The sequence below is a fragment of the Canis lupus genome, chromosome 23, assembly GCF_048164855.1.
Source record: "Canis lupus baileyi chromosome 23, mCanLup2.hap1, whole genome shotgun sequence".
NCBI classification, from domain to species: Eukaryota; Metazoa; Chordata; class Mammalia; order Carnivora; family Canidae; genus Canis; species Canis lupus.
The window spans coordinates 17,805,611-17,830,654 of NC_132860.1; the positions used below are offsets into that span (position 1 = coordinate 17,805,611).

The 25,044-nt window shown below is 51.5% G+C and overlaps 2 protein-coding genes and 1 long non-coding RNA gene across 6 annotated transcripts in view; 2 read left to right on the top strand and 1 right to left on the bottom strand.

The window, feature by feature from the left end:
- SBF2 (SET binding factor 2) overlaps positions 1-2,354 on the top strand; it is a 453,884-nt gene extending 451,530 nt beyond the window's left edge. For all 3 annotated transcript variants that reach the window (XM_072794105.1, XM_072794106.1, XM_072794107.1), the window contains one exon: positions 607-2,354. In XM_072794105.1, coding sequence (XP_072650206.1) covers positions 607-705 — 99 coding nt within the window. In that variant the 3' untranslated portion in view covers positions 706-2,354. The remainder of the gene's footprint in view (positions 1-606) is intronic.
- An 11,054-nt stretch (positions 2,355-13,408) lies between these two features.
- On the top strand, positions 13,409-19,453 carry LOC140614810 (uncharacterized). Its single transcript, XR_012015577.1, has 2 exons — positions 13,409-14,121; positions 18,549-19,453. It is a non-coding gene; the product is annotated as an uncharacterized lncRNA (long non-coding RNA).
- A 3,081-nt stretch (positions 19,454-22,534) lies between these two features.
- Positions 22,535-25,044, bottom strand: part of SWAP70 (switching B cell complex subunit SWAP70) — a 75,252-nt gene continuing 72,742 nt past the window's right edge. For both annotated transcript variants that reach the window (XM_072794109.1, XM_072794110.1), the window contains 2 exons: positions 24,273-24,369; positions 22,535-23,743 (listed from right to left, as the gene is read on the bottom strand). In XM_072794109.1, coding sequence (XP_072650210.1) covers positions 23,637-23,743; positions 24,273-24,369 — 204 coding nt within the window. In that variant the 3' untranslated portion in view covers positions 22,535-23,636. The remainder of the gene's footprint in view (positions 23,744-24,272; positions 24,370-25,044) is intronic.

Sequence of the window (25,044 nt, forward strand, 5' to 3'; positions counted from 1 at the left end):
AGGTGGGCCTTGGGGCATTTTATGGGTCACATGATAGAGTTCTTATCTAGTTCCCATAGCCAAGCAGAGCTTCATAAAGAGCACGGTCATACTCTAGGGCTCTGTTCTGGCTATGAAGCCATTTCCCTGAGTTTGGGCTTCCAGTGTGCCCCCAACTGAAGCCTTTAGAGAGGGAATGGAGAATGGACAGGAAAGCCAACTTCATCATGGTATGGATGAATCTCAGGCTTCCCCGAAGAGCACAGGGAGCTTCCATGGCACCTTTCCTGCATTGGTACGGTGCATGGGAGAGGCCCGAGACCCCAGCCATTCCTGACCCTCCTCCTTAGTCAAGGAAGTCCCCCCCAAGAAAATGCAAAATGAGGCTCTCCTAGCATGTCTTCTTTTTCTGGTAGTACCCTTCTAGTAACATCTGCAATAACTTTGGGGACCAAAAAAAACAAAGTGACTGTAAAGACAATGACAGTATGGTAGTGGAAGGGAGGAAAAACAGAGTTCTGGGGCAGTATGGAAAGGGGGGGTTCACTGGGATTGATTTGTACACTTGTCCAAAACCATAAAACAGGCTTGCCCTTCATCCATAGTTCTCTTCATTTGGTTTTGTAGCTCAAGACCAGCAAACGTGTGTATAACTTCTGTGCCCAGGATGGACAGAGTGCCCAGCAGTGGATGGACAGGATCCAGAGCTGTATCTCTGATGCCTGATGCCCATGTTCAGCCCAAGCAGAAGAAGAAGGACTCATGCTGTCAGATAGAACAAAGTGCATGAATCCTTGAGAAGCTGACAGCTTCCTGTTTGGTTCTAATGAGTCATCCCAGGCCTAAGATTCTCCTGCCCAGTCTTACCCAGTGCCCTCTTTGAGCAGTTGCTATGTCTGCTTAGCTTGAGTGAATGTGTCACAGAGGTCTGGTCAAGAGCCCCAAGCATTCCCTGTATCTTGCACTAGGTTGTTCTAACAGGGTCTTAGTGATTAGGGATCAGAAGAATGCTTCCTGAGCCAACTGTATCCATCCCCTAGGCAAAATGACTACCACTTACTTGACTCCTTCTTGATGAAACTAGGTCCTTTTTGTTCCCTAAGGTCATAATTTCCTTAGAGAGCTTTCTGACAAGCAAAAATCAAAACTCTCCAAGATGATCTTACATGCTGTCCAGAACAGGTTCTCCGCAGAATAGCTCCTATTCTTACTGCCTGACCTTAGAGATGCTCAGTTCTCTGGTGCTGCCAAAAGGTGCTTCCATGACCCCTGCTTGGCCACTGGGGATCACAACAAGACCTCAGTGCTCAGTGGCAGGCAAAGGGGGAGCACACAGCATTCTCCTGAAGGACAAAGATGGTCCAGGGAATGTTGCAACAATGACCAGGCCAATGCAGGAAAGTACTGCTTCCAAAACACTGAATTTTCTAGGCCAAAGGTGCCCTGAGGATCTAGGACTTTGTGTTCCTATGTATTCTTCTGCTCCCTGACAGCTTCTTACACAAAATAGCATGCACAGAGCCGAATGCACTAACTCACAAAATAAACACTTGCACTGAACTCTTAATGAAGTGAAGATGTTGGAAAGACAGAAGCCAGCTGTTCATGAGCACACCACACCTGTGACGAGTTTTGTAGACAGCAGTGACGCTGTGGCATGATCAGATACTCAAACAGCACTTCTGCACATGAACAGTAAGAACTGTTTATAGATTTTCTTTGCTATTGATAACATTGTGTTTGTTCAGCCTAAGATCTGTGGAATGCTGTTTGTTCATGGTGAACAGCAGCCGCATCTCTGCTACAGGCACCACAGCCAACTGGAGTCAGAGGTAGCTAGATCATTGTTTTGAAATGTTAATATGTTAAATACCAAACTAATATTTCAAAAGTATGTATATATGATTTCTATATCCTTGTTTTTCAGATAGCCTACTTATAATTTAATATAAAATTAACTGTTTCATGCATAAGATTTCAGTAATGAAAATAGTTCCCTTTTTAAAAAATAAAAAACCACTTTGTCTTTGTAGATTACAAATAAATCAGATTCTCAAATTTAAAATTACACACTAGGAAATAGAACTGTGTTAATATATAAGAAATTGAGGAATAATAAGAATGAAGGACTTTTCTATCATTTTCATTTTATAAATTGCCACCCGTGAAAATGATTTTTGCACATTATTTGTATTTTTTCTTTGTATATGAAATAATTTTTTGTACTTTGTAAAATATGGAGCCCATTGTACCTTCAGCTATTTGAGACTGTACACAGTGCTTCTTTTATAACTGGATTCTTTTAACTTTCATAAAGGTGTTACATGCCTTACATTCACTAACCACCTTGAATTAAATTTATTTCTTAAGAAAAAGCATCATCTTTTGCTGTGAAATAAAACTCACTGTGTAGTGCATAGTACTCAGAAGGCAACATTCAGGATTTATATAGGAGACTAAAAGTTCAAGGGTAAAATGGCCCATCCCGTGTCTTAGTTCTATTAATGCCATCACCGCCCTTTGTATAGGAAGTAACCAGACACACTGGGCATGCTGGCATGAGCTTCTGAGTTCTGGACACACTGGCTTTAAGAGTTTAAGTAAGAGACCTGAAGCTACTCTTCCCACTCTGTGCCTATAATGAGCTGTGTGAAATTGGTGAAGTCCTTTATGTCTTCTGGGTCACAGTTTTACCACCCATGGTATATGGCAATTTGTGAGAATTTTAGGCAGGATAAACAATTCTGGTCGGGTGTTTTTCTGCTGGTTTTTCTGCTTCAGGAAATTGTTAAACAGCACAAATGAAGGATCAGTGATTTCAGTTCTGGACTATACTTCTTCTAGTTAAACCCTTGAGTTTACCTTGGGGACCTTAGCCACATCTCAACATGTATCCAACAGAATGTAGGTTCTTATCTCCGGGCTGAACCTCTTAAGTCTTTTGATATCCAGGAGCCCTCTCTGAGCCAGGGAGAATGGGCCCCTGGCGCTTTCAGATTCCCTCAGTCTAGAGGGCTCATAATCCAGGCTGGGCCCTCAAGCTTCATTGGTCCCAGGCCTCTCTGGTCTTGGGACCTGCCATTCTGCCCCTGTTGTGTCCCTGAGATTCAGTCACAAGGGAAACCACTTGGAGGTTGAGCACGAGAATATCCAGATGTCCTTCATTCCTCAGGTCTTAGCTGTGAGGGAGAGAAGAGCACTGGATTCCAAGGAAGAGAGACTAGGGCCTAGCATCTTGTACAAAGCTTAACCGCCACCACCCCTTACCTGTGGCACTTGAGACAAAGCCTTTCTACAGCCAATTTCTTGAAAGATACACATCTTGAAAAGAGCGTGTTGTTCAGGTCCCATCCCCAGACCCTTTGGCCCCAGTTCCTTATTCTCACTTCCCAAACCCCTCTGCCTAGTGGCCTCTATTCCAGAGCTAGAGCTTAAACTGTTCATGGCATGGCACGTTTGCTTCACAACAGAAATTGACATTTCTAGATGTTTCACTGGGAGTTCTTTTAAGAGTTATTAAGTCACCCCATCATCCCATAAAGAATTTCTGAACGATCTTAAACTGATAACCAGGATATGCCTTCATCAGCAGCAACTGGAGCTATGAATTAAGCAAAGAACAAAGCAGTACTGATGAAGAGAGATGGCTTTGAGCAGCACTGTCAAAGAGATACATAATGCAAGCCATATAATGTATCTTTTTTAAAATAAGAAGTAGATGGTAGTGATTTTAATAACATTTCATCTTATTTTTAATATATCTTATCTCAATGCCCTTGGCCCCACTCAGGCTCAATCCGGAGGTACTATTTCCATTTTATGGACAGCTGCCAGGCCCATCCATTTTTATGACTTGATGCATCCAACAGAACCCAAGTCATAATGGACAGTTTCAGAGCCTAGTAACATGCTAGAAACTGTTTCTCAAAAGATGTATAATTTGCTGCTGCTGATAACGTGGCCCTGCCGTGGCATCCCAAGGGTCTACTTTGGGATTCTCCCTCTAGGACTTGCCATAAGCTCCATATGACATCTTCCCCCTTTCCCATTGCTGACACTTGCAGCACCTCTAAGTTCTAGGCATGGTAACCTGGCCCTTTTTCAGAGCCTTCTGTGGGTTATAGGACCCACCTACAGCTGGCATCTTCACATGTCACCCAGAATAATGTGTTGTCTCTAACCCCAAAGGCAGCTGCCAGGCACTGTGCTTTCTTCACAGTGGCAAGAGATAGAAGATACAACTATTTCTCTTACTCTTTACTTTTATCTTTTACTGACCACTGAACCCCCTTAAAAACTTCATTAAAGTGGCAGGTCCTTAAATCTTCATAGGATTTAAGTGCATGTGACTTGGCCATGGCCTCCAGGATAGGGACAGCTCTTATTCATCTTGCCTAATCACCATGGGGTCATTGATGTAATGGATCAGTGTGATGTTCTGTGGGATATCCACATGGTCCTGATCTCTTGGAATTACGTTAACACAGAAGGCAAGGCAGTTTACACAACCCTGAGGCAAAACTGTAAATGAATATTGTTGTCCATCCCATGTGAATATGAACTGTTTCTGATCCTCCTTTCTAATTGGAATGGAAAAGAACATGTTGACCAAGTGACTGCAAACCACATACCTATGGCCTTATTAATCTGCTCTAGCAATGATCCCATGTCTGGCACGGCAGCTGCAAGCAGGGCTCCTCCTTGGTTAAGCCTGAGGCAGTCTATCTAATCTTTGCCCAGGATCTGTCTGATTCATGCAGAGGTCAGATGGGTCAATTAAATGGAGAAACAGTAGGGACCACCACCCCTCATCCTTTAAATTGCTAATGGTGGCATTATTTTCGGCCACATCCCCTGGTAGGAGATGAGATCTTTTTATTTACTATTTTGGGCAAGGCAAGGGAGTAGGGAGAAAGCAGTCTCAGAGGTTTGCACTTGGCAATCTTGCTATGATCGCTCCCACCCAGTAAGCCCGTGCCCTGATATGGGGGGGTCACTCCAGCTGTCCGATCACGGGCGTTCTAAGTAAGCACGCAGGTACAAGGGACTGCTGGGCAGCATCATGGACCCAGAGAGCCTGCTATGAGCCTGACTTTAGCCAGGACTCCCCTTTTACCTGACCTCCAGAAGCCCCACTCTGAAAAAAGGGCCCATGATGATGCTTTGAGCTTCCAGATGTTCCTGTCAACCACAACACTGTCACCCAAATTAATGGCCAGAGACCTTTGGGGTGAAACCTCAGAAATCACCATACATACTTGTTGCAGTTTTGCAGGGTCCTTCCTCCTAGACGCCTGGCCCCTCTTCAGACTATGGGTTCCGGATTTACAGATTGGCTCAGGTCTGGGAACTGAGCAAGGGACCAAGACTTTTCCATTGTGCCTGCCTCTTGCATCTCCATTTCTGCTTTTTTAACTGTAGTTATTTAGCAGTGCCTTACCGGCTGCCTGTTTTGCCCCTAGGGACACCATGCTCCGTGTGCCTTCTCCACAACTTTCTGTGGGTTGAGCCCCCTTGCCTACCCCTCTGTCATTACTGGCCTTACATAATATATCCATTCCAGCACACCCACTTTTGCCAGCTTCTTTTATTTCTTCTTTAACCATCTGCCAGGAAAACTTGGGTATTTCCACTTCACTGAGTGTTAGCCACTGCTTTTTCCAGACTTCTGAGAGCCACCCCAAGCAGAATCTGCCCTGTCGCCTCTTGTCCCATCTAGGGTATTAAATCTGTGTCTCAAGAAAGTGCCCCCAAAATCCATGAATTCTTGCTTATCCGGTCTTAACATTTCAGCCCCCTTAATCAAACATTCCCAAAGTCCAATCCCAGGAGCATTCCTCTGGCTCCTGCCAGTGTCTGTGAGGGTTACTGTTTTTTCATGTAGACTCTTCTTTACTTCACTATCAGGCCCAGTATGTCCCCAGCTGGATTACTCTGGAATTCAACCCTAATTACAGTCCTTGGCTACCAATAGAGGAAGTAGGGGCAACTCCTGAGAGAGTACCTGTTGCCCGGCAGGGGTGAGGCCTCTGTGGCATGTTTCAGCACAGCAGAGGCAGTAGCTCTTCGGAAGAGGGGTGGCCGTCTCTGTAAGCCTGGAGCGTCAGGAAGGCTGCAGCACCAGCATCCTCGGGGGCATCCATCCTGATGTCTTTCTCTCATGTTGCAAGGTTCCAGATTTTCCCCACCAGGGAAGATGACCTGACCTTCACAAAACTACCTTGGCTGAGCATTCAGACTTATCGGTGCAACTCTTATCTTCAGCCTGCCACTCAGCTATATCTGTTCTCCCCTGCCAGAGATAAGGGCTTCTTTGTAAGCTACCATGGAGGCTTGCTGGCTCTCACATTTACCCACTGTTTGTCAGTGGCCCACAGTCCCTTTCTATCCTGCAGAACATCACCATGAGTTCACGATAACCAGCCAACTTATTTTTCAGATGCCTGGACTGTCACACCTACTACAACATTTCCCTCCTTTAGGAAATTTTCCCAGGTCTTCACCAGTGAAATATTTAGCATTTGAGCTGCTACCTTCCTCTAGGGACTAATTGGGCTTCCATCAACCAGGATGATCATCCTCTTCCCCATCCCCTCGGAGACAGTCCCAAATCGCCAGCTTGCCACTGTTTCCTCAGACCATTTATGTTATTTCTGGTCCTTCCACAACAACAGGACTCTATGTGCAAGAGACTTAACAGGGGGAACACGTGTGAGGGAAGATGAGCAGGGCACAGGTCAAGGGAAAGTTGGGAGGGACATCAGGCAGTGATGTAGGTGTGACCCCTGTGAACAAGAGACAGAGGGATGGAAGGTGGTGTGGAGTCTTTGGCTGCAGTTCAGATCTAAAAGGAGCAACACCACTGGAGAGCCCTTGTGCCAAAACTGCCTGCCGGGGAAGTCTTGTAGCTCCCAAAAAGGAACCCACCTTAATCGTTGGCTGAGGGCAGCCTGTGAGCCTCAGCACAAACTGTGAGGATATCAGAGCGCAGCCACAGGGGCCAGTCTGAAATCTGAGAGGTGCATCTTCATAGCCACCACACATGGTCTAGGGGTTTCTCTCCATTGTTGCTCTAGACCCAAAGGAACAAAGGTGTCTGCATTTTCTACCTGAGGGCGGTACATACTGAAGCTCCTGGCTTTGTCACATATGAGCTTTTTTGGCCTAACTTCTCTGAGCCTTATTTTCCTCACCTATAAAATGGGAATAAAAGTTGTGATGATATGTATGAAAGTGCCCAGCACAAATGGATTCTCAATATATCATTCGGTTGAATCCGATGTATTCAAATACATAATAAACACCTAATACAAGCTGGGCACTCTCACTCCCGAGGAATCTCCAGATAAGATACAGCACAGGCCCAGAGAAGCTCAGAAAGAGACCATCTGGGCAGCCCGGGTGGCTCAGCGGTTTAGCACCACCTTCAGCCCAGGGCATGATCCTGGGGACCTGGGATCGAGTCCCACGTCGGGCTCCCTGCATGGAGCCTGCTTCTCCCTCTGCCTGTATCTCTGCTTCTCTTTCTCTCTCTGTGTGTCTCTCATGAGTAAATAAATAAAATCTTAAAAAAAAAAGAGAGAGAGAGAGAGAGACCATCTGTGGTGTGCAGAATAATGCCCACCACCGCCGAAGGCATCCACGTCCAAATCCCCAGATTCTGTGAACATGCTACCTGACGTGGCAAAGGAGAATTAAGGTTGCAGGCAAAATTAAGCTGCAGATGAGTTGACCTCAAGAGATCATCCTGAGGGGCCCAGTGTCATCACGAGGGTCCTTATAAGTGGAGGAAGGAGGCGGAAGTGAGTGGCAGAGAAACGCAACATGAGAGACACGGCCAGTCATTGCAGCTTTAAAGATGGAAGGCGCAGAGGCCAAGGAATGTGCGCAGCCTCTGGAAGCTGGAAAAGGCAAGAAAACATCATCCACTCAAGCCTCAGAAGGCATGCAGCCCTGCCAACACCTTGAGGTTAGCCCAGTGAGACCCATTTGGACTTCGGACCTTCAGAACTGTTAAGATAATAAATCTGGGAGGTTTTTAAAAAATTTTTGTTACATAAATGAACCCATTATAGGCTAGCAATGTTTCAAATGGTGGAGCTTCTACTGGCCTCAGCTCCTCCCGTCTGATGGCAGACTTGACTGTGACAGCAGAAGTGTTGCCGTGGGTCCAGACACCACTAGTTTTCAGGCAGGAACCCCAACACCAGATGCCCACAACTCCTCTCTATCTTGGTTTTGCCCTAGAAGGAGTAAGTGTACTTGGCTTGCTGGCTTAGATTTCCACTTTCTCCACCACTTTCCTGAGAGAGGCACTATAACAGATTCCACATTTAGCACATTTCTGCCCTTCCTGGTGCGTTAGTCCATGTCACCACAGACTAGGACTGAGCCCAGCGAGCAATACATCTGTTGTTTTAAGTCACTAAGTTTGTGTCATAGCAGCAACAGAAAACTAACACAGCATGAAACAAAATGACCTGCTGTGATCTGTACGATGACAGAAGTGTGTGCCGGGCACAGGAACCCAGGACAGGGACGCTGCATGCAAGGTGGCCCCAAGGGAGGCGAGAGGGAGGCAGAGGGCCGAAGTGCCGTGGGAGGTGTGGGCTTGGGGGGCTGCGCATGCAAGGGGGGCTGCGCCTGCAAGGCCCCGACAGGGGGTGCTCACACACATACCTACAAACACAGTCCTGCCACACAGACAACAGACAAGGGCATGCATGTTCACACACGTACACTTGCACACGTGTCCACCCTCGTGACACAGGCACTTTGCATGCAGACACCATCAGACACAGGCCTGCCCATCACCTAGGGTCCACCTGTTTATGGTGACCTCTCTCAACATCCACATTTCCGAGGGGCAGCTGAGTTTAGCAGGTGGGGCTGGGGGTCCCTGCTGTGACCCCATCACTGGAGGCCTCACCAGTGGGAGGTGGCCTCGAGTCATTTCTCTGCAGGGGCTTCAGTACGTGAGGTGCCAGGGCAAGCCTGACCACGCACGTGTTCCCCTCAAGCCCCCCCACTGTAGGATGGAGCCGACTGGGAATGGGCTCGTCCCCCGAAATCACAGAGTGCCCATCTTTCTGTGCATTTGTCTGCCTGTTACGCATTCAGTCAACATATGTTTATTGGTATTTGCTGTGTGCCAGTGCCTGTTCTGAGTTCTTTGGACCCCAAGTAAAATAAGCTGTCATCCATACTCTCAAGGTAGGATATCGAGCATAATCTGAGCTGTGACCAGGTGGGGACAGCTAGGGGCCTGCAGAGAAATGGGAGCAACCTGGGGCAACAGAGAAGACTTCCCAGCATGAAAAACTGACGTGACTGGAGTCATTTTAAAACAGTCAGGGAGGCCATGACAGAGAAACCGCCTTACCTGGCCTTGTTTGAACTGGGCCAAATGGCAGTTGTTTTAGGAAGTCGTCCACAGAGTCAACAGGACAGCGGGCACCCTGGCCATAAAACTGTTGGGGACTTTCTGAAAACAGAGTAGTTAACTAAAGCACACCAGGAATGGTTCTGTTTACGAACAGCAACAGAATAGTCAATCCGTGTGTAGCCAAAAGCAGTGCAGCCTGTCAGTACCGAGTCTTGGACTTGCCACCCCCACTTCCTCTCTCTCTCACCGAAACCCCTTGCCTTCGCCGAAAGGCAGGACACTTTTCTGGTTACTGCCAGAATCTGTGCTCCCCAAGCTGCAAATCTCTGATCTCAAATACACACCCATTTGCCTCTCATTGTGGCTCTTTATTTTCAGGTGGACATCTGAAGAAATGACATTTACACTAAGCCTTAGACAAGACAAGGACAAGAAGGAGCTAGCTGGGCAAAGGGGAAGGAGAGGAGGGCAAGGAAAGGACGTTAATTAAGGCAGGACGTGACATGTGTTTAGAAAGATCTCCCTGGTGAAGATGCACAGGGAGCCAGGGAAGCAGGGAAGGTAGCTAGGGGAGGCCGCTGCTGTGGCTGTTCAGATCTGAGAATGCAGGCAGTAGGGCTGGAGAAACATACCTGGGGTGGCATCTGTAGAGGGGGCAGTGGGGAGAAGGAGGGGACGGACAGGACTGTCAGGATGGTGCCTGAGAGACCTGGACATGGCCACAGCCTCAGAGTCCAGTGGACAAAAGATGGCCCTGGCGCCACAAGCAGCCGCACACTTCCTCGGGGACCCTGGTGGAGAGAGGAGGGTGGGCAGCATTTCCAGGGTCTGGGAGGGGTTATGTCCCACAGCGTCAGACAGGCGACCCCCTGGCCCCAACCCAGACACACCATACAACCTGAAGGAGAGAAATCAAGTAGCCACTCTCTGCTCTGCAGCTGAGGGCTCCATGCTTTGGAGAAGTTAGATGACCTGCCCAGTTTCCAGTAGTGTCTGATGCACACAGGTTTGAGTCCAGGCTTGGGTGACTGAGTCCTGCTCTCACCCCCCCGCCCAGCCATCATACTTCAACCAGGCCAGTCTTGGCACCAGAGGACGGAGATTACAGGGGACCTGTGACCTCTACCTCCTACTCAGCCAGGCCAGGCCACTTAGAGGGCCATTCAGGGCCAGGAGCACACTTCTATGACCTCACTCTCCTGGGGACTGGACCAGGACATAAAGTTTCCTCTGCTGGTAGAATGAGCTAGGGCCTCCAGGGAGAGGACAGAAGGGCCCATAGCTGACTCAGCACCCTTACAGTCTCTCTACACCGGCTGCCCACCCCACACACCACCTGAGAAGTATATATCCCTGTCTGGAAGCAAGGGTGCTGGCCTCCCTGCCAAGAAGAGCCTGGCCCGGCTCGGCCTAGCCCAGCTCACCCCCCACCATCACACAGCTCAGGGAACCTGGGCCTTCCAGGTCAGAAATGCATGCCCGGTCAGGAGAAACAGTCCAGGGCTTAGAACAGGGATGTTCATGTGATCCCGGTGAGGTCTGGTCCTGTCTGAGCCTGTTTCCTCATCTGAAATATGAGTTTCGGCTCGTGTATCCTAAAGCTTCAGCAGCTGGGATGCTCTTTTTGTGTCTGCTCTACAGACTCTGGCCCCATTCCAGTCGAGGGGTTGGACACCAGATGCCTGGTCCCTACAGAGAACCCCCGACTCTGGCCTCAGAGATCCACCTCCTCACTCCCCGCAGGTCCCCCGAGGTTCACTGCAGCCCCAGCCAGAGGAATGTGAGCCATTCCCGGCATCTCCTCCCCTGTGGCCAGCCCAGAGAGGAGCTGGGGCCTCTGGGCCATTCTGACAGGAAATTAGCTGGGCCTGGCCTTCCCCACTACCAGCTGCTCTGCTGACCCTGACCCCGTGTTTTCTGAAACCTGATACTGCAAATTTCAGAGCTTCCTCTCCATTCCCAAGGAGGCCAGGGTGAGCTCTGTGTCTAACCTCCAGCCTGCATGCTGGTTAGCCTTCCTGCCCTGGGAACCCCAGCCCTGCTGTGACCCTAAGCAGGCCCTACTCTCTCTAGGAGAGCGGTGTCCCCATGTCTGAGGCTTGAGGCGGAACTCATGTGCAGAGTGGCTACAACGTGGAAAACTGGTTGGAGGGAGGCAAGTGGGAAGGGCTGTGGAGAGACCACGGAAGAGGCTGTTGTGGTCCAGGGAAAGGGTGCTGGTGGTTAGGATCAGGAAGGAACTGGGAAGATGTGAGGAACTGGACAGAGTCCAGAGCTGCTGAGGCAACATGATGAAATGGGTAGTAGTCTGGCCATGGAGACTGCAGGGAGAGGTGTCTGAGGCCCCCTAGTTTCCTGAGTTGCAAAGCTGGATGCCGGGAGGTGCCTCTTGGGGAGACAGTGAGCACCGGGGGCTGAGCAGGGCTGTGGGAGGAAGAGAAAGGACCCCAAGTTTGCCTTGGACCATACAGGCTTTCCGATGTCCTAGTGAACATGCGGATACCAAGAGGAATGGGCTGGAAATGCGCACTGGGGAGGCAGGAGAGTAGATGGTAACCCACTCTGAGAGGCGGCCAGGGGTGCCACAGGGAAGAGAGATGCCAGCCGGCGCCCAGGGACACCCAAGCGGGCGACCTGCGCGGAGTGGACGCGGAGGGCGCGGGCGAGGAGCGGCGAGACGCGGGAACCACGCGAGAACGCTGTGCCCACCAGGGACGGAGGAGGGCGGTGCACGCGGCCAGCGCCGGCAGCTGCCGGAAGCCTCGGAAGAGGAAGCCCGGAGAGTGTCCTGGGGTCGCAGAGCACCTCCGGGAGCCCGATCTACGGAGTGGGTGGCCCAGGGGACAGGCCTGCAGCGGGCCGAGGCCGCGGGAGGCGAGAGCGGGCGGCCGGGCGCTGGGGCAGCGGCGGGAGGCCGTGGCGTCAAGGGCGAGCGAGAGGCAAGTGTTTCCACGCAGCCGAAGAGGCCGCGTCACCGAGAGGTCGAGGCAGCAGCCGCGGAGGCAGGGCCGACCCGGAGGAGGAGGCATCGCGACCGCGGGCGCCTTGTGCGGGCCGCTCCGCGCCTGCGCGGCCAGCGAGACGCACGTGCGAGCGCTCCCGCCCCGCCCCGTGCACGCACACGCACACGCACACGCACGCACGCACGCCGCACGCCTTAAAGCTCGGGCATCCTGACGTAAAATCCTGACGTAAAACCCCGCCTCAGGTCGTCTGTCCTGGAGGTGACGGCCGGAGGCGTCCCCGAGACGTCAGGTGGCGTCCAGCGACAGGCTCCTTCCGGAACGACGGCAGGCTACTGTCGCACGGAGTCTTCCGCTCACGGGTTTTCCACGAAACCTGCGGTTCGCCTCCGCCCGGGAGGAGCCCGGAGCCTGCGCCGGTGCCGAAGGGCGCCCCCCGGGGGCCACGTCGCGGCCCGGCCCTCCCTGTGCGCCGCGCAGCCGAGCGGGCCACCTCCCCCCGGGGCGCGGGAACCGGGTTCGCCCCTCGCCTTCCCGAGGTGTCGGCGGCGCCTGGCGGTCCGCCCTCACGCTGAGACATCCTCTCCCCCGCCCCTCCGCCCAGGGCGCCCCGACCCCGGACCTCGTCCCCTCTGCGCCGCCGCCCCCCGCACCCCCGGGGCTGGCGCCGAGTCCCGCGTTGGAGTCGTCGTCGTCGTCGTCGTCACCGTCGTCACTCGGGCCTAAAGCTCTTGCCGAGCCGCCTCGGGCGCCCGCTGCCTCCTGACGCCTCCACGCGAGCACCCGCAGGCAGCCGCTGGCTCCCTGACCTGGGACGGGCGCATCTCCTCCCCCTGCACCCCCGGCCCGCCCGCCCGCCGAAAAAGAAACCTTGCTTCTCTTCCTCTGAAACGGGAACTCCGTCCTTACACTTGCCCCGGCCACGGGCTGAGTCGTCCTCCACGGAAGGTTCCGTGCTCTCGCACCCACAGCTGACCCTACCTTCAAAACACACCCTACACCTGACCACTTGTCACCTTCGCCCACTGCCAGCCTGGCCCATCTCCCGCCGGGGCTTGTGCCGGAGCGTCCTACGCAGCCTCCCTGCTTCCACCCACCAGTGGCCAGGGAAGGCTCTATAGATACAAGTTCATGGCATCCTCCGCCCAGCATCCTCCAGTGCCGTTCCCTCTTCCTTGGACTGGAAGTCTCTAAGACCTTACAACAGCTTCCAAAACCTGTGGTGATCTCTCCCCCTTCACTGCCTGTTGGACCTCGCCTCCTGCCATGGGCCCTTAGCTCACCTGCATCAGCCGCCACCACACCTGTCCTGCCCTCCTGTTAGGGCACTCCTCCCCCAGACTTCCATGAGCTCACTTCTCACTTTCCTCTGCTCTCTGCCCAGAGACACTCCCTGACATGACCTGTGCGTGACAGCACTCAGCCCTGGCCTTGCCCCCCGCACTCCTCGCCTGCTCTCCATTGCCCACAGCATTGCCCCTCACAAACAGCTGCCTGTCTGTCCCTCCCCTCAGAAAGCAGGCTTCGTGAAGGCAGTAACTTCCTGTTCACAGTCTTACCTCTCTCAACACATGGAAGCATGGTTGAGGCACAAACATGCACATAAATAAGCACTTGATAAAAAACTTGGAGGAAGGAGCAAGAGTAGCTGAAGATGGCTGCTGGAAAAAGGCTTGGGTGCCCACGCAGCTGAGGGGGAACCAGGAAGGACAGACTGAGAGATCCACAAAAGATGAAGAGAAGAGCTGTCCTTCCTGACCTGGCGGTTCTAATCTGCGTGAGGCTTGAATATTGGTGAGTTCTGCACACCAGTTCTCTGGTGAGTTTTTTATCTTCAGCCATCTGCCACCTCTTTCCTGATGATACAGGTTTCTGGTCCTTGCAACCAAAATAGTCTTGACTCAGGCACTATCCTTCCATCCACCCTCCACATCTCCACCCTACAGTTAGCCTCCCAACCAGCTAGACATCTGGTCATCTGTCTTAACATCTGTCTGCAAATCAAACAGCCTACTGGACTCTTCATCCCCAAGAGTGCCTACCTGCCCAGAATCCACCCATCCACCTATCACAACCAATAACTACCCCTCCACATGTCAACCTCTCAAAACACACGTGGTAGTGTAGGGCCAGATCATGAAGAGGTTTGACACCAGCTAAATGGTAGGGACCTATGGAAGAATTTTGAGCAGAAAAGTTACATAATCAGTTCTGTATTATAGAAATAGAACACTGGCAGTTGTGAACAAGATGGATTAGAGGGGTGGAATCTAAAAGCAGGAGGACCAGTTGGGTTAATAATCCAATATTCCAGATGATGAAATGGGGCAGAAGCAGAGTGGCTAGGGAAAGGAAACTTTGAGGAAAAGACAGGGAAACAGCCGTGGGAGCAGGCCTGCCCAGATGGGGGACCATCTAATGGGCCGTGGCTTAGCAACCCTCAGGTGGGCCCAGGCACTGTGCTTGCCGCAGCTCTCAGGTAAGGCTGCGTCTCCTGTACATTGGGCCCCAGAAGTTCAGGATGGTAGTTCCCGGGGGCCCAGTCCAGAACCAGTACTTTCTGGGCCCATCTAGAGCCCTCTGTCCTATAGCTCAAACCCCTGAACAAGTAGTATTTCCAGAATACACTGCCACCACCAACTCCAGCATCACAACTCAGCCCTGGCTGCAGAAAGCTGGGGCCTCTTTTCTGTTAATTTTCTCCAACTCCTCAGAGGCTGGGCCTCAGGCCCAGTGAAGTCACAGTTTGGGAGGCAGCCCTGGCTCCCTGCCGCCCACGGAGTCTATATTTGGAGCAAGACAACTCCCTACAGACATAGACTAGGGACCCACCCTGCAGCACTGCCCCAACTGATTTTACCTATTCAAGCAGTCACTTGCATTTTCATTTATTTGCTTATTCATTCATTCGGTCACTCGTATTCATTCCATCCCCCTAGTATGATGTGGCAGGGACAGTAGGATGTGTGGCAGGCATGTATCGGTGTGTCAGTATATATGGGTATCTGGGTTGAAATAGGGGTAGCAGAACAGTCTCCCAGTGCTCTCCTCAGGGTTCAACAGTGTCGGTGACTCAGGATCAGGTCTAAGTGGCGTCTGTGGACACCTGTGAGTATGTGCATGCAGGCACGTGCTCTCTCAGGAGGCAGCTATGACTCAGCTGCACACGGCGTCTGTGTGTACCTGTGCGGCTAGGGCTATGTGTACAGGCGCGAGTTCTTGCCGCCACAGGGTGGGGGAAGTGGTTGCAACTGACTCAGCGGCATGTGGTGATTGGGTGCCCACAAACCAGCTGTGACTTTACACCTTGCTCACTTGCCAAACCAAACAACCAGCGTTGGGTGCAAATATTCTGCATAGAGTGTGCAGGGACAAAGTTCCAAGCCAGGGGCCTCCAATAAGCAGTGTGGGTCCAGCTGATTCTGTCCCTCCACTGGCATAGGGCCCCCATCTCAACCTCTCTGGCCTGGCCTCCTGGAGGCTGGGAGACTGTGCCGCACATGGACTCCTCCACCACCCTCACCCACCAGTCCGAGTCTGCACACGTTAGGAATCAGGCCAAGAGGTACAGAGCTGCCAGCCCAATCCATTTTTCTCCCACTCCCCAAACGCCTCCTGTTTCAGCCCAGATTGTGTCTTTCTCCATCTGAGCCCAGTCGCAAGCTTAGCAAGCACAACCCTAGGAGCATTTCCATTCCTGGGGCTCCAGACCCACTGCCTCAGCTATGGCACTGCCTGGTCCCTCCCCATCTTCTTCCTCTGTGTTCCTTGCCCATCTATCCCCGACTGTCTCTCTCCTTATCTGTCCAAGGGTCTATCTTTGTCTCTTTCCGAGGCAGACTGTCTGCAGTGGAGGCTTCGCAGAAGTGGAGGTGCTGACAGGGTGGGGGTGTGAGGAGGCCACTCTGTGTCCCTACTTGAGCCTTATCAGGAAAACTGAAGTTACTGCTTAGGGCTCAGGCTGGAATTTCGCCCTAGATGACCTTGCTCTGTTTGCTGGGGCCTCCCCAGGGACAGCCAGGGTCAGACCAGTCAGAAAACAGGCCCTTGCTTGTTGGCGGCTCCCCCTCCCTCCTCACCCACTCTCATCGCACCGGTGGCCCCCAGCCAAGCCTGTCCGCAGAGGACACAGAGGAGAAAGAGCTGCCCCTTCCTCGGCTCTTACCGGAACAGGGCCCGAGCTGTGTGCGTGCTGGGGGCAGCGGGGAGGGATGAGTCATGACCAGAATGCTGCAGGCTACCAGCAGGGCACTCCCCAGGCCTCCAGAAGGAAACCTTGGGGCCTTTGGAGGAAGGGGGCTCCCCCACCTTCTCTTCTCATGGGCTTCCAGGCAGGCCTGCACTGCAGACGTGTGGTACATGCGGAAGGGCTGGGAGAGGCTCTGGAGTCAGGACACCTAGGCTTTGTCCCCCATCCGTCACTGCCTTCCCTTGAGCAATTACTTAACCCTCTGAGCCTCGTTTTCCTCATCCGTAAAGTAGGGGGAAATAGCACCTTTTGGGGCTTTTGAAGACAAAATGGGCCCGCCCACGGCTGGCTCTGGTGGGCTCCGCGTCCGTGGTTTTCTTCAGCCCTTGGCGGGGCAGGGCCCTTACCCACCCGCAAGGGACCGATCCTGCTGCGGGTGGGACAAGGGATGGCAGGGAGGCCAGGCCGTGGCGCACGCCTGCCACCTGGCGGCCCCCAGCAGCGTCACTCAGGCCAGCGTCCCACTTCCCCAACTCAGTCTGCCCACGCACAGGGACACAGGGTCATTCCTTCAAAAGTGCCCACAGCTTACAGCCCCTGGCCTGGGCCACTTCAGGACCTGCCTGGCAGGCTCGGCGGGGACGGCTTCGTAGGGGTGTCCCTCTTTCAAGCCCAAAATAGGCCTGAGACTGCTGGCAACCCCGGTCCACTGTCCGGGGAGGGGTGGGGATGGGGGTGGATTCTGGCAATATTTTATTCTCTCTCCATACCTCTTTTGTCTCCATTTTCCACATTGAGTATTACTTTGTGTAAAAAAGAAAACTACAAACGTTATTTCTTTTATTAGATTTTATTTATTTGAGAGAGGGGGTGGGGGTGTAGGAGAGAATCCCAAGCAGACACTGCACCCAGCGCTGAGCTGGTTGCTGGGCTGGATCCTTCCATCCTGAGATCATGACCTGAGCCAAAATCAAGACTCTGTTGCTTAACTGACTGAGCTCCCCTGCCTCAGGTGCCCCCAAACGTTTTTTTGTTTTTGTTTTTGTTTGTTTTTGTTTTTAAATCAAGGAGAGAGGGGGCCTAACTGGCTTATCCATCAGGGAATCCTGGAAGTTTTGACTTTCTAGTATCTCTGTTTGCATGAAGTCTCCCATGGTTCGCTGGGAGGAATGGAGACTAGGACTTGAGGGCCTAGGATTGTTGGCCCATCTTCATGTGGCTGCCATTAATGCTCTTAAGAAGAAAGGCAGGAGAAAGTATCCCCAGCCTCAGGACAGGGTGGGGTAAATAAACAGACCAGAAATTCTGTAGAACAGAGTTGCTTGCAGGTCACTGTTGTCTCCTGTGAGCTCTGATCAGGCTCAGGGGAATATATCAGGGACATATTTGAGGACAAGGTTGTCTTGCCAAAAGGGGCCATTAGGGACACCTGGGTGGCTCAGCAGTTGAGCATCTGTCTTTGGCTCAGGGTGTGATCCTGAGGTTTTGGGATCAAGTCCCGCCTCAAGCTCCCTGTAAGGAGCTTGCTTCTCCCTCTACCTGTGTCTCTGCCTCTTTCTCTGTCTCTCATGAGTAAATAAATAAAATCTTTTAAAAAAAAAAAAAAAAGAGGGGGCCATTAAAAAGCCAGCCTTTGCTAAGGACCTACTAGGTGTCAATATAGCCATGAAGAGTCTGTCCCGCCCTTACAGAGCTTTGGGCTCACCTCTGAGAAAGTTCATCAGAGCTGAGTGCACTAGGGAGCCTAACCCCACAGGTGTTGAGACAGAATCAGCAAGAACATCAGAAGTGGCAGTGGGAGCAGCTGCTGGGTGAGGCCCTGAGAAGGGAGTGGCTACTGCAGGATCCCAGAGGGGAAAGCAGAGGCAGGGGTTTCTGGGGCTCCTGGGAGTGGCAGTCCCAGGCTTTTGAGACCCACTTCAGAGCCTCGCTGTGGCCTTCCGAAGGGCTGGTGTGACTGGAAAGTGGGAGTCTTGCTGAACAGGAGCCCTCATCCTGACTTCAAACATTTGCCAAGTACCTGTCTTTGCAGAACACCTCAGAAGTGACACCTGCCTATGGAAATGCAAAGAGCACATTCTCCAGTAGCTTTGCATGATCACCTATCTCAGTCACCTGCAGACTTTTCTCCGGTCTGCAAGTCTTTTGCCAGTTCAACAGCCAAATCCCCATTTTGTGTCCTGGCCCAGCCAAGTTGGAAAGCCCCTCATCACATGACTTTTGAAAGAAAATGCACCAGGTTGAAACAAGGCACGTGGGGGTTGGGGGGAAGGTATGTCTCTGCAATGTGAAGAAACCTGAACTTGTTGATATTCCCTCACCAGTGATGGACACCTGAACAGTATGTGAGACCCCTGGACACCCCTGGAAGGATACTTGACCTGTGCATGACCCCCGCTGAGAAGAGAGAGTCTCACTCAGGGTGACACAGGAACGTAAAACCACGAGTAGAACCCAGATCTGGGTCACTCGGAAATCCAGCCTCCATTCCCACTCAGTACTTTTTTTCTTTAAAGATTTTATTTATTTATTCATGAGAGACACAGGCAGAAGGAGAAGCAGACTCTGCATAGGGAGCCCGACATGGGACTCGATCCCGGGTCTCCAGGACCATGCCCTGAGTCAAAGGCAGACACGGTTTCAACTGCTGAGCCACCCAGGCGTCCCCCCACTCAGTACTTTTGAAGGCCACTGACTTAAATAAAATCTTTAAAAAAGGGCAGCCCTGGTGGCGCAGCGGTTTGGCACCGCCTGCAGCCTGGGGTGTGATCCTGGAGACCTGGGATTGAGTCCCGCATCGGGCTCCCTGCATGGAGCCTGCTTCTCCCTCACCCTCCTTCTGCCTGTGTCTCTGCCTCTCTCTGTGTGTCTATGAATAAATAAATAAAATCTTAAAAAAAAAAAAAAGGGATCCCTAGGTGGCTCAGAGGTTGAGCATCTGTCTTCAGCCCGGGGCGTGATCCTGGAGTCCTGGGATCGAGTCCCACGTCGGGCTTCCTGCATGGAGCCTGCTTCTCTCTCTGCCTGTGTCTCTGCCTCTCTGTGGCTCTCATGAATAAATAAATAAAATCTTAAAAAAAAAAAATGAAGGCCACTGACTACTTGTAATCTCAGGCTGTGAGGATAGCCACACTAGAAAAAAGCCATTCACCCTGTCTCTTTAGCCATCTTACGGCTGATTGTGCTGTGGCAAGTACAGGGCCTTGGGACTCAGGGGTTAAGTTTTCTACACTCCTTTTAGGATTCCTTGTGTGTTCCGGGGAAACATATTTCAGATGCGAATGGCCTTCAAATGGGAACAGAGAGCCCAGTTTGGCAGCCCTAGGCAGTGGTGCTGCTGCTTCTCACGTGGGAGGAGGGGGCTGGGCCTGGGCTTCTGAGGGGAGCAGAGGGACAGAGGAGTGTGGAGGTGGCAGCGATCCCGGCACCCTGAAAACCAACCTGTGGGCTCACAGTACATCCCTGGGAAGCTGGCCCAGGATGGCCCATCAGGAGGGCAGAGCATCTGAGATCAGAGGGAGGAAATGCACAAAGTGGGGCCCACAGAGGCCTGCTCTGAGACCCAGTGTGGGCGGCAGGGGTCAAAGCAGAGTATCAGCTGAGGGGAAGAGGCAGGGTAGCAAGGGACAGGAAGTGAGGGGTTCAGATGGGGAGGAAGAGTCAGCTGCTAGCCTCAGGGACTGAATGGAATGGGGGCTGCTTGCCTCTCCCCACTCCACGCCTTGCTGGCTCTCAGCCAAGCCCTGTAGATTGCTGCTGAGGAGGTGGACATTAACAGGGGGAAGGTCCGCAGTCCTGTGGGTACGCAACCCTAAGACAGAAGAGGACAGAAGAGGAACCTGAGGCTAGCTCTGGTTGGAAGTTAGTGTCCACCACAACTTGGCGACTGCGCAGGGCCGAGGACTCAGCAACCTCAGGCCTACAGAAGCTGAGCATAGGACTAGAGCGGTCAGGGCCCTCCCTCCATAGAAAGCTGAAGCATGGACACACAACTGGCTGGGGTAATGGGGGACAGAAAGACACTGAGGTAAACATGTTTGATGTCCAAATGTAAAGAGGAGGCAGAGCGTATAATGAACTGCATCCTAGAAGACGTATTCCAGTGTGGATTTGGCTCGTCCCCTTCCAGGTACTTCTCTGCAAAGTGAGGGGTTTAGACAGACTGACCTCTAGGGACTAGCCTGGCATTCTCGAGGCACTAGAGTTACAAATAGGGACCAGAACAAACCTTGTGTGTGAAGCTGATACATTTTACTTATAGAACAACTATGCATTTCCAGCATCCCAGGAGGTTCACTTACGCTCTTTTGCAATCAACAACCACCCTTCATACCCCAGGGTCACTAGAATTCTGACTTGGAAATCCACCAATTAGCTTTGGTGGTTCTGGAAATCAATAATCATGCAGAATGTTCTCTGGTTTCTTTGCTCAACGTGATGTGAGATTCATTCATGTTGCATCTCTCAGTGATGTGTTAGACCTAATAAAAAATGCAGTATCCTGGGGCACCTGGGTGGCTCACTCAGTTAAGAATCTGCCTTCGGCTGAGGTCATAATCCTGAATTCCCTGGACCAAGTCCCCAGTCTGGCTCCCTGCTCAGCAGGGAGTCTTCTTTTCCCTCTGCCCCTCTCCCACTGCAGGCACGCTAAGTAAATAAGCAAGGAAAGAGGAAGAGAAAGAAACCTATATCTTAAATGATTCCCAAAACTGATCCTTTCAATACATTTTGAGCCCCAGCTGTGAACTGGTGAAGGCTGGGCAGTGCCTCTTCCCACCCCATGTGGCCTCAGGCTAACTGCTCCTGGCTCTGCGGGCTGCTGTGCCTTGCTGGCACTCCTCTGAGGGCACAACAAGAGGCTCTGTCAAGCGGAACGGGCACCGAGGCAAGGCACACCACCAGCTGGACAGTAAATCTGACACTCACTCCTTACCACCCACTCAGTGGTTCTGGTAGACCCTCCCTCCCTCTTCTGGAAAGAAAATCAAGGTCATGGCAACTTTTGTATTTCACACCTCAGCAACCTGCATCGCAGAAAGACTTTAGAACATAGCCAAGGCAATTCTCTTTGGATCTGTGTTAAAAGGGCAATTTTACAGAGTTTCTGAAGCACAACGCCCCACACTGGCTTGTGCCAAGGCTCCTGCCATCTGCTCTCTGCCAGCTCACAGAGCAAGTGGCCTCCCTCCTTCCCATTTCTACCGAAGAGGTCAACTCCTGGGACTCCTTGAGGGAAAACCCTGACTCGTGTTCTGGACACTAGAACTTGCCTCTCTGTAGGGCAGGTTTTCTCAGCCTTGGCACTACTGACACCTCAGGCCAAAAGACTCTTGATTACAGGGGACCAACTGTCCCTGAATTATGGAATGTTTGGCAGCATCTCTGGCCTCTCCACACCAGATGCCAGTAACACACACAGTTGTGACAACCAAAAATGTCTCCATATGTTGCCAAATGTCCCCCAAGGGGGCAAAATTGTCCCCTGTTGGGAACCACTACAGTAAAGAAAGATGTTTAAAAAAATACCAGTGAGTGTGTGCTCTCTCCTTCTAGAAGGGAAAGATCAGCTTTCCAAGACACAATCAAGCTAGACCGAGTGAGTGGGCCAGCTTAGTCCACAGTAGGCATTTTAATCCTGGCAACCGTGTGAGACTAAAACAAAAAACCACACTGTTTACTCTGGTAAAAACCGAAAGAAAAACTAACAGGCATAAAAGGAAAATTCGGGAAAGCAGAGGTTAAGAGGATTCGGAGGTAAGGGCAACAATGAGGGAGAAACCATCTTTGTAAGTTCCCGTTTATGAGCGCACACGTCGGCCATGGTTTCCCACATGAGTGACTCAAACACCAAACATGAAGCCATAGCTAACCTCATGACAGCTCTGGTTTGGGGGGGTCCAAGCTCCAAACTCAGTATTTTCAGGAAGTATCCCTAAACTCAAGTTCATCTCATTCTATGAAAATACACACACATACACACGACCTTACCTTCTGTTAAATCAGACAATTTAAAATGCATGCTGTTCTGGTACTTTTATTTTCTTACTGAGTCCATTTTACTAAAAAACAAAACAAAAAAAACCCAAACATACAAAACATTTTTAATACATCTTAGAAAATTAGCAAAAAATTAAGAAAGTTCAGCATATTACATTGTACAATATTTAGGTAAGAATACTTGAAAATTATAAATATTTGTTCCCTCTCAACATAGGACATCATAAAAATACATTTTTAAAACTTTCTTCATGTATAATTCCTATAAATGATCAAGTCCCTATTTATTAAGGAAAGGCCTGATTATGACAAGCATTCACACATTCCTGAAATGTTCTGTACAGTTAACTACAAAAGTAAAAGCAAGGGGTCTGGCAGCACACTGACCGCTGAAACCATCTTAAATATTAGAAAGGCTTCAGTTAGTATCAAATTATCATTCCAAATGGGATTTACCGAGTTCATCTCTGCGCTGTCTTTGATTCCTAAGTTTCTATCTCCGCCAAAGCACTGCGTGAAGGCATTTCCTTCCTGGAGCTGATGCCACGGGGCCGGGATGTCAATCAGCATCAGCAGAAACCGATACATAGGGGACAGCGACCTCCCAGCGCAGGCCAGGACCCCCCGGGCCATGGGGACCCCTGAGTGGGGGCCACTCGCAAGTAGCCATGGCAACTGGCTCCACGAGGCAGGCAGAGCAGTCAATCTAGCTGGAAGGGCATGTGCTGGGGAAAGGCTGAGCAGGGGCCCCAGCGGTGCCCCCACCCCTACCCCTACCCCCGTACCCATGGCAGCTGGTGGCACCCGCCCCCCGCCGGCTCTGTGCTCTGCCTGATTCCAGCAAGCACCTGAGGGAGCTAAAGGGAGTTTTCAGAAGCTGAAGTTTTCCAAGAAAGTAAATAAAGAGCATGATAGTGTCGACTTTTTCTTTTCATGTAGGCCCTTATTTTCAGGAAGATAAACAAGAAGGCTTCCTTCGTATATTGAGCTGACAGGAGGCAGGGAAGGAAGAAGGGTTGGAAGCAGCCAAGCCAGTTCCTGTGTGTCCAGCATCAGCATCCCAGCTACAGCCAGAGGGTGCACACTCGACGGGGCCCCTGCCCGCTCGTCACTGCGTCACTGGTCACTCAGTGCTCTTCTTCCCTTTCCAGCTCTTCTCTCTCTCTTCAAGTTCCGCCTGGGTGAACGCTGCAGGGCCCCAGTTAGTGATCAGGTGGGGGTTTTTGGAACCTAGGGACAAACACACATTACATACAGGAAGTCCCATACCCTTCACTTAACACAACCGTTTTCCCACAGATAAAACAGTAACTTTCTCTTTTATTTCTGAGAAATATCCATAAATGTCATACTGGCCAAAACAACCAGAAGACGTGCACAAGAGGAATTACCTGGGCCTTCTGATCCTTTACACAGCAAATTATTTAAGAGAAATTGACCCTAACTAGCTTTTTTTTTTTCTTTTTTTTTTTTTTAAAGATTTTATTTATTTATGAGAGACACAGAGAGAAAGAGAGAGAGGCAGAAACACAGAGGGAGAACAGGCTCCATGCAGGGAGCCTGACGTGGGACTCGATCCAGGGTCTCCAGGATCACACCCTGGGCTGAAGGCAGCACTAAGCCGCTGAGCCACCTGGGCTGCCCCACTAGCTTGGTTTCTATATATTTGGGCTAACGAAGATTTTCAGCACAACTCAAATACAAAAATAAAACAAAAATAAACTGGAAATATATCTGAACACTTCAAGGAGCATGTTACCTGGCTCTATCAATCGGATTAACCCTTCATGCTGTGCCACTTTGTCCTTCCAGCTCTTGGTCTTACTAGTTGCCATCTCCAGCTTCTTCTTAACTCCCTGGAACAGAAGTAGATTTCGGATCATGCAGACACAGTGGGAGTTTAAGAGCCAAGTAATAATGTCTGGGCACTTACTACATCCTTTTGGGTAATCCCACGGAATCCTCCAGCCACTCTAAAGAGGCAGGAACTCTTACTACCCGCATCTGACAGACACAGAAACCGGAATGCAGAATCTGACTAACCTGCCCAAGGGCGCCCCACACACCTAGTTGCAATGCTGCACAGGAATGTCTCCTGCGTGCACATCAGGCTCACCGCCCCTAGGCTCCACATCCCGTCTTCCCCTCCTGCGTGTGACTTTAGGGTAACTCTCTCTGACAGCTGACACCACTTCAGCTTCATCAGTAAATGGCCCTGAAGGGACGCTGAGGAAGGAGGTTTGCTTCCAGGTTCCACTGGACCCTTCTAAGTTGCTAAGAACCTGCCACTCTTCTCAGCAGCCTAGCATGTGGGGCACCCAGGTCTCACCCCAGTGGGACTTAGGGACACCGCCCTGTGGGCTGCTTCCTCCAGTGCTCAGAGGACAGCCTCCCAGTCACAGCTGTTCTGCTGTCCAGGGGGCCAAGGCCAGGCCCTCTTCAGGGAGGTCAGGATCACTGGCAAGGAGCCAGGGGAACCCTCCTGCATCTGTATTCCCCCTCTGGGTGCTCGGCCTCAGCCTCAGAGGCAC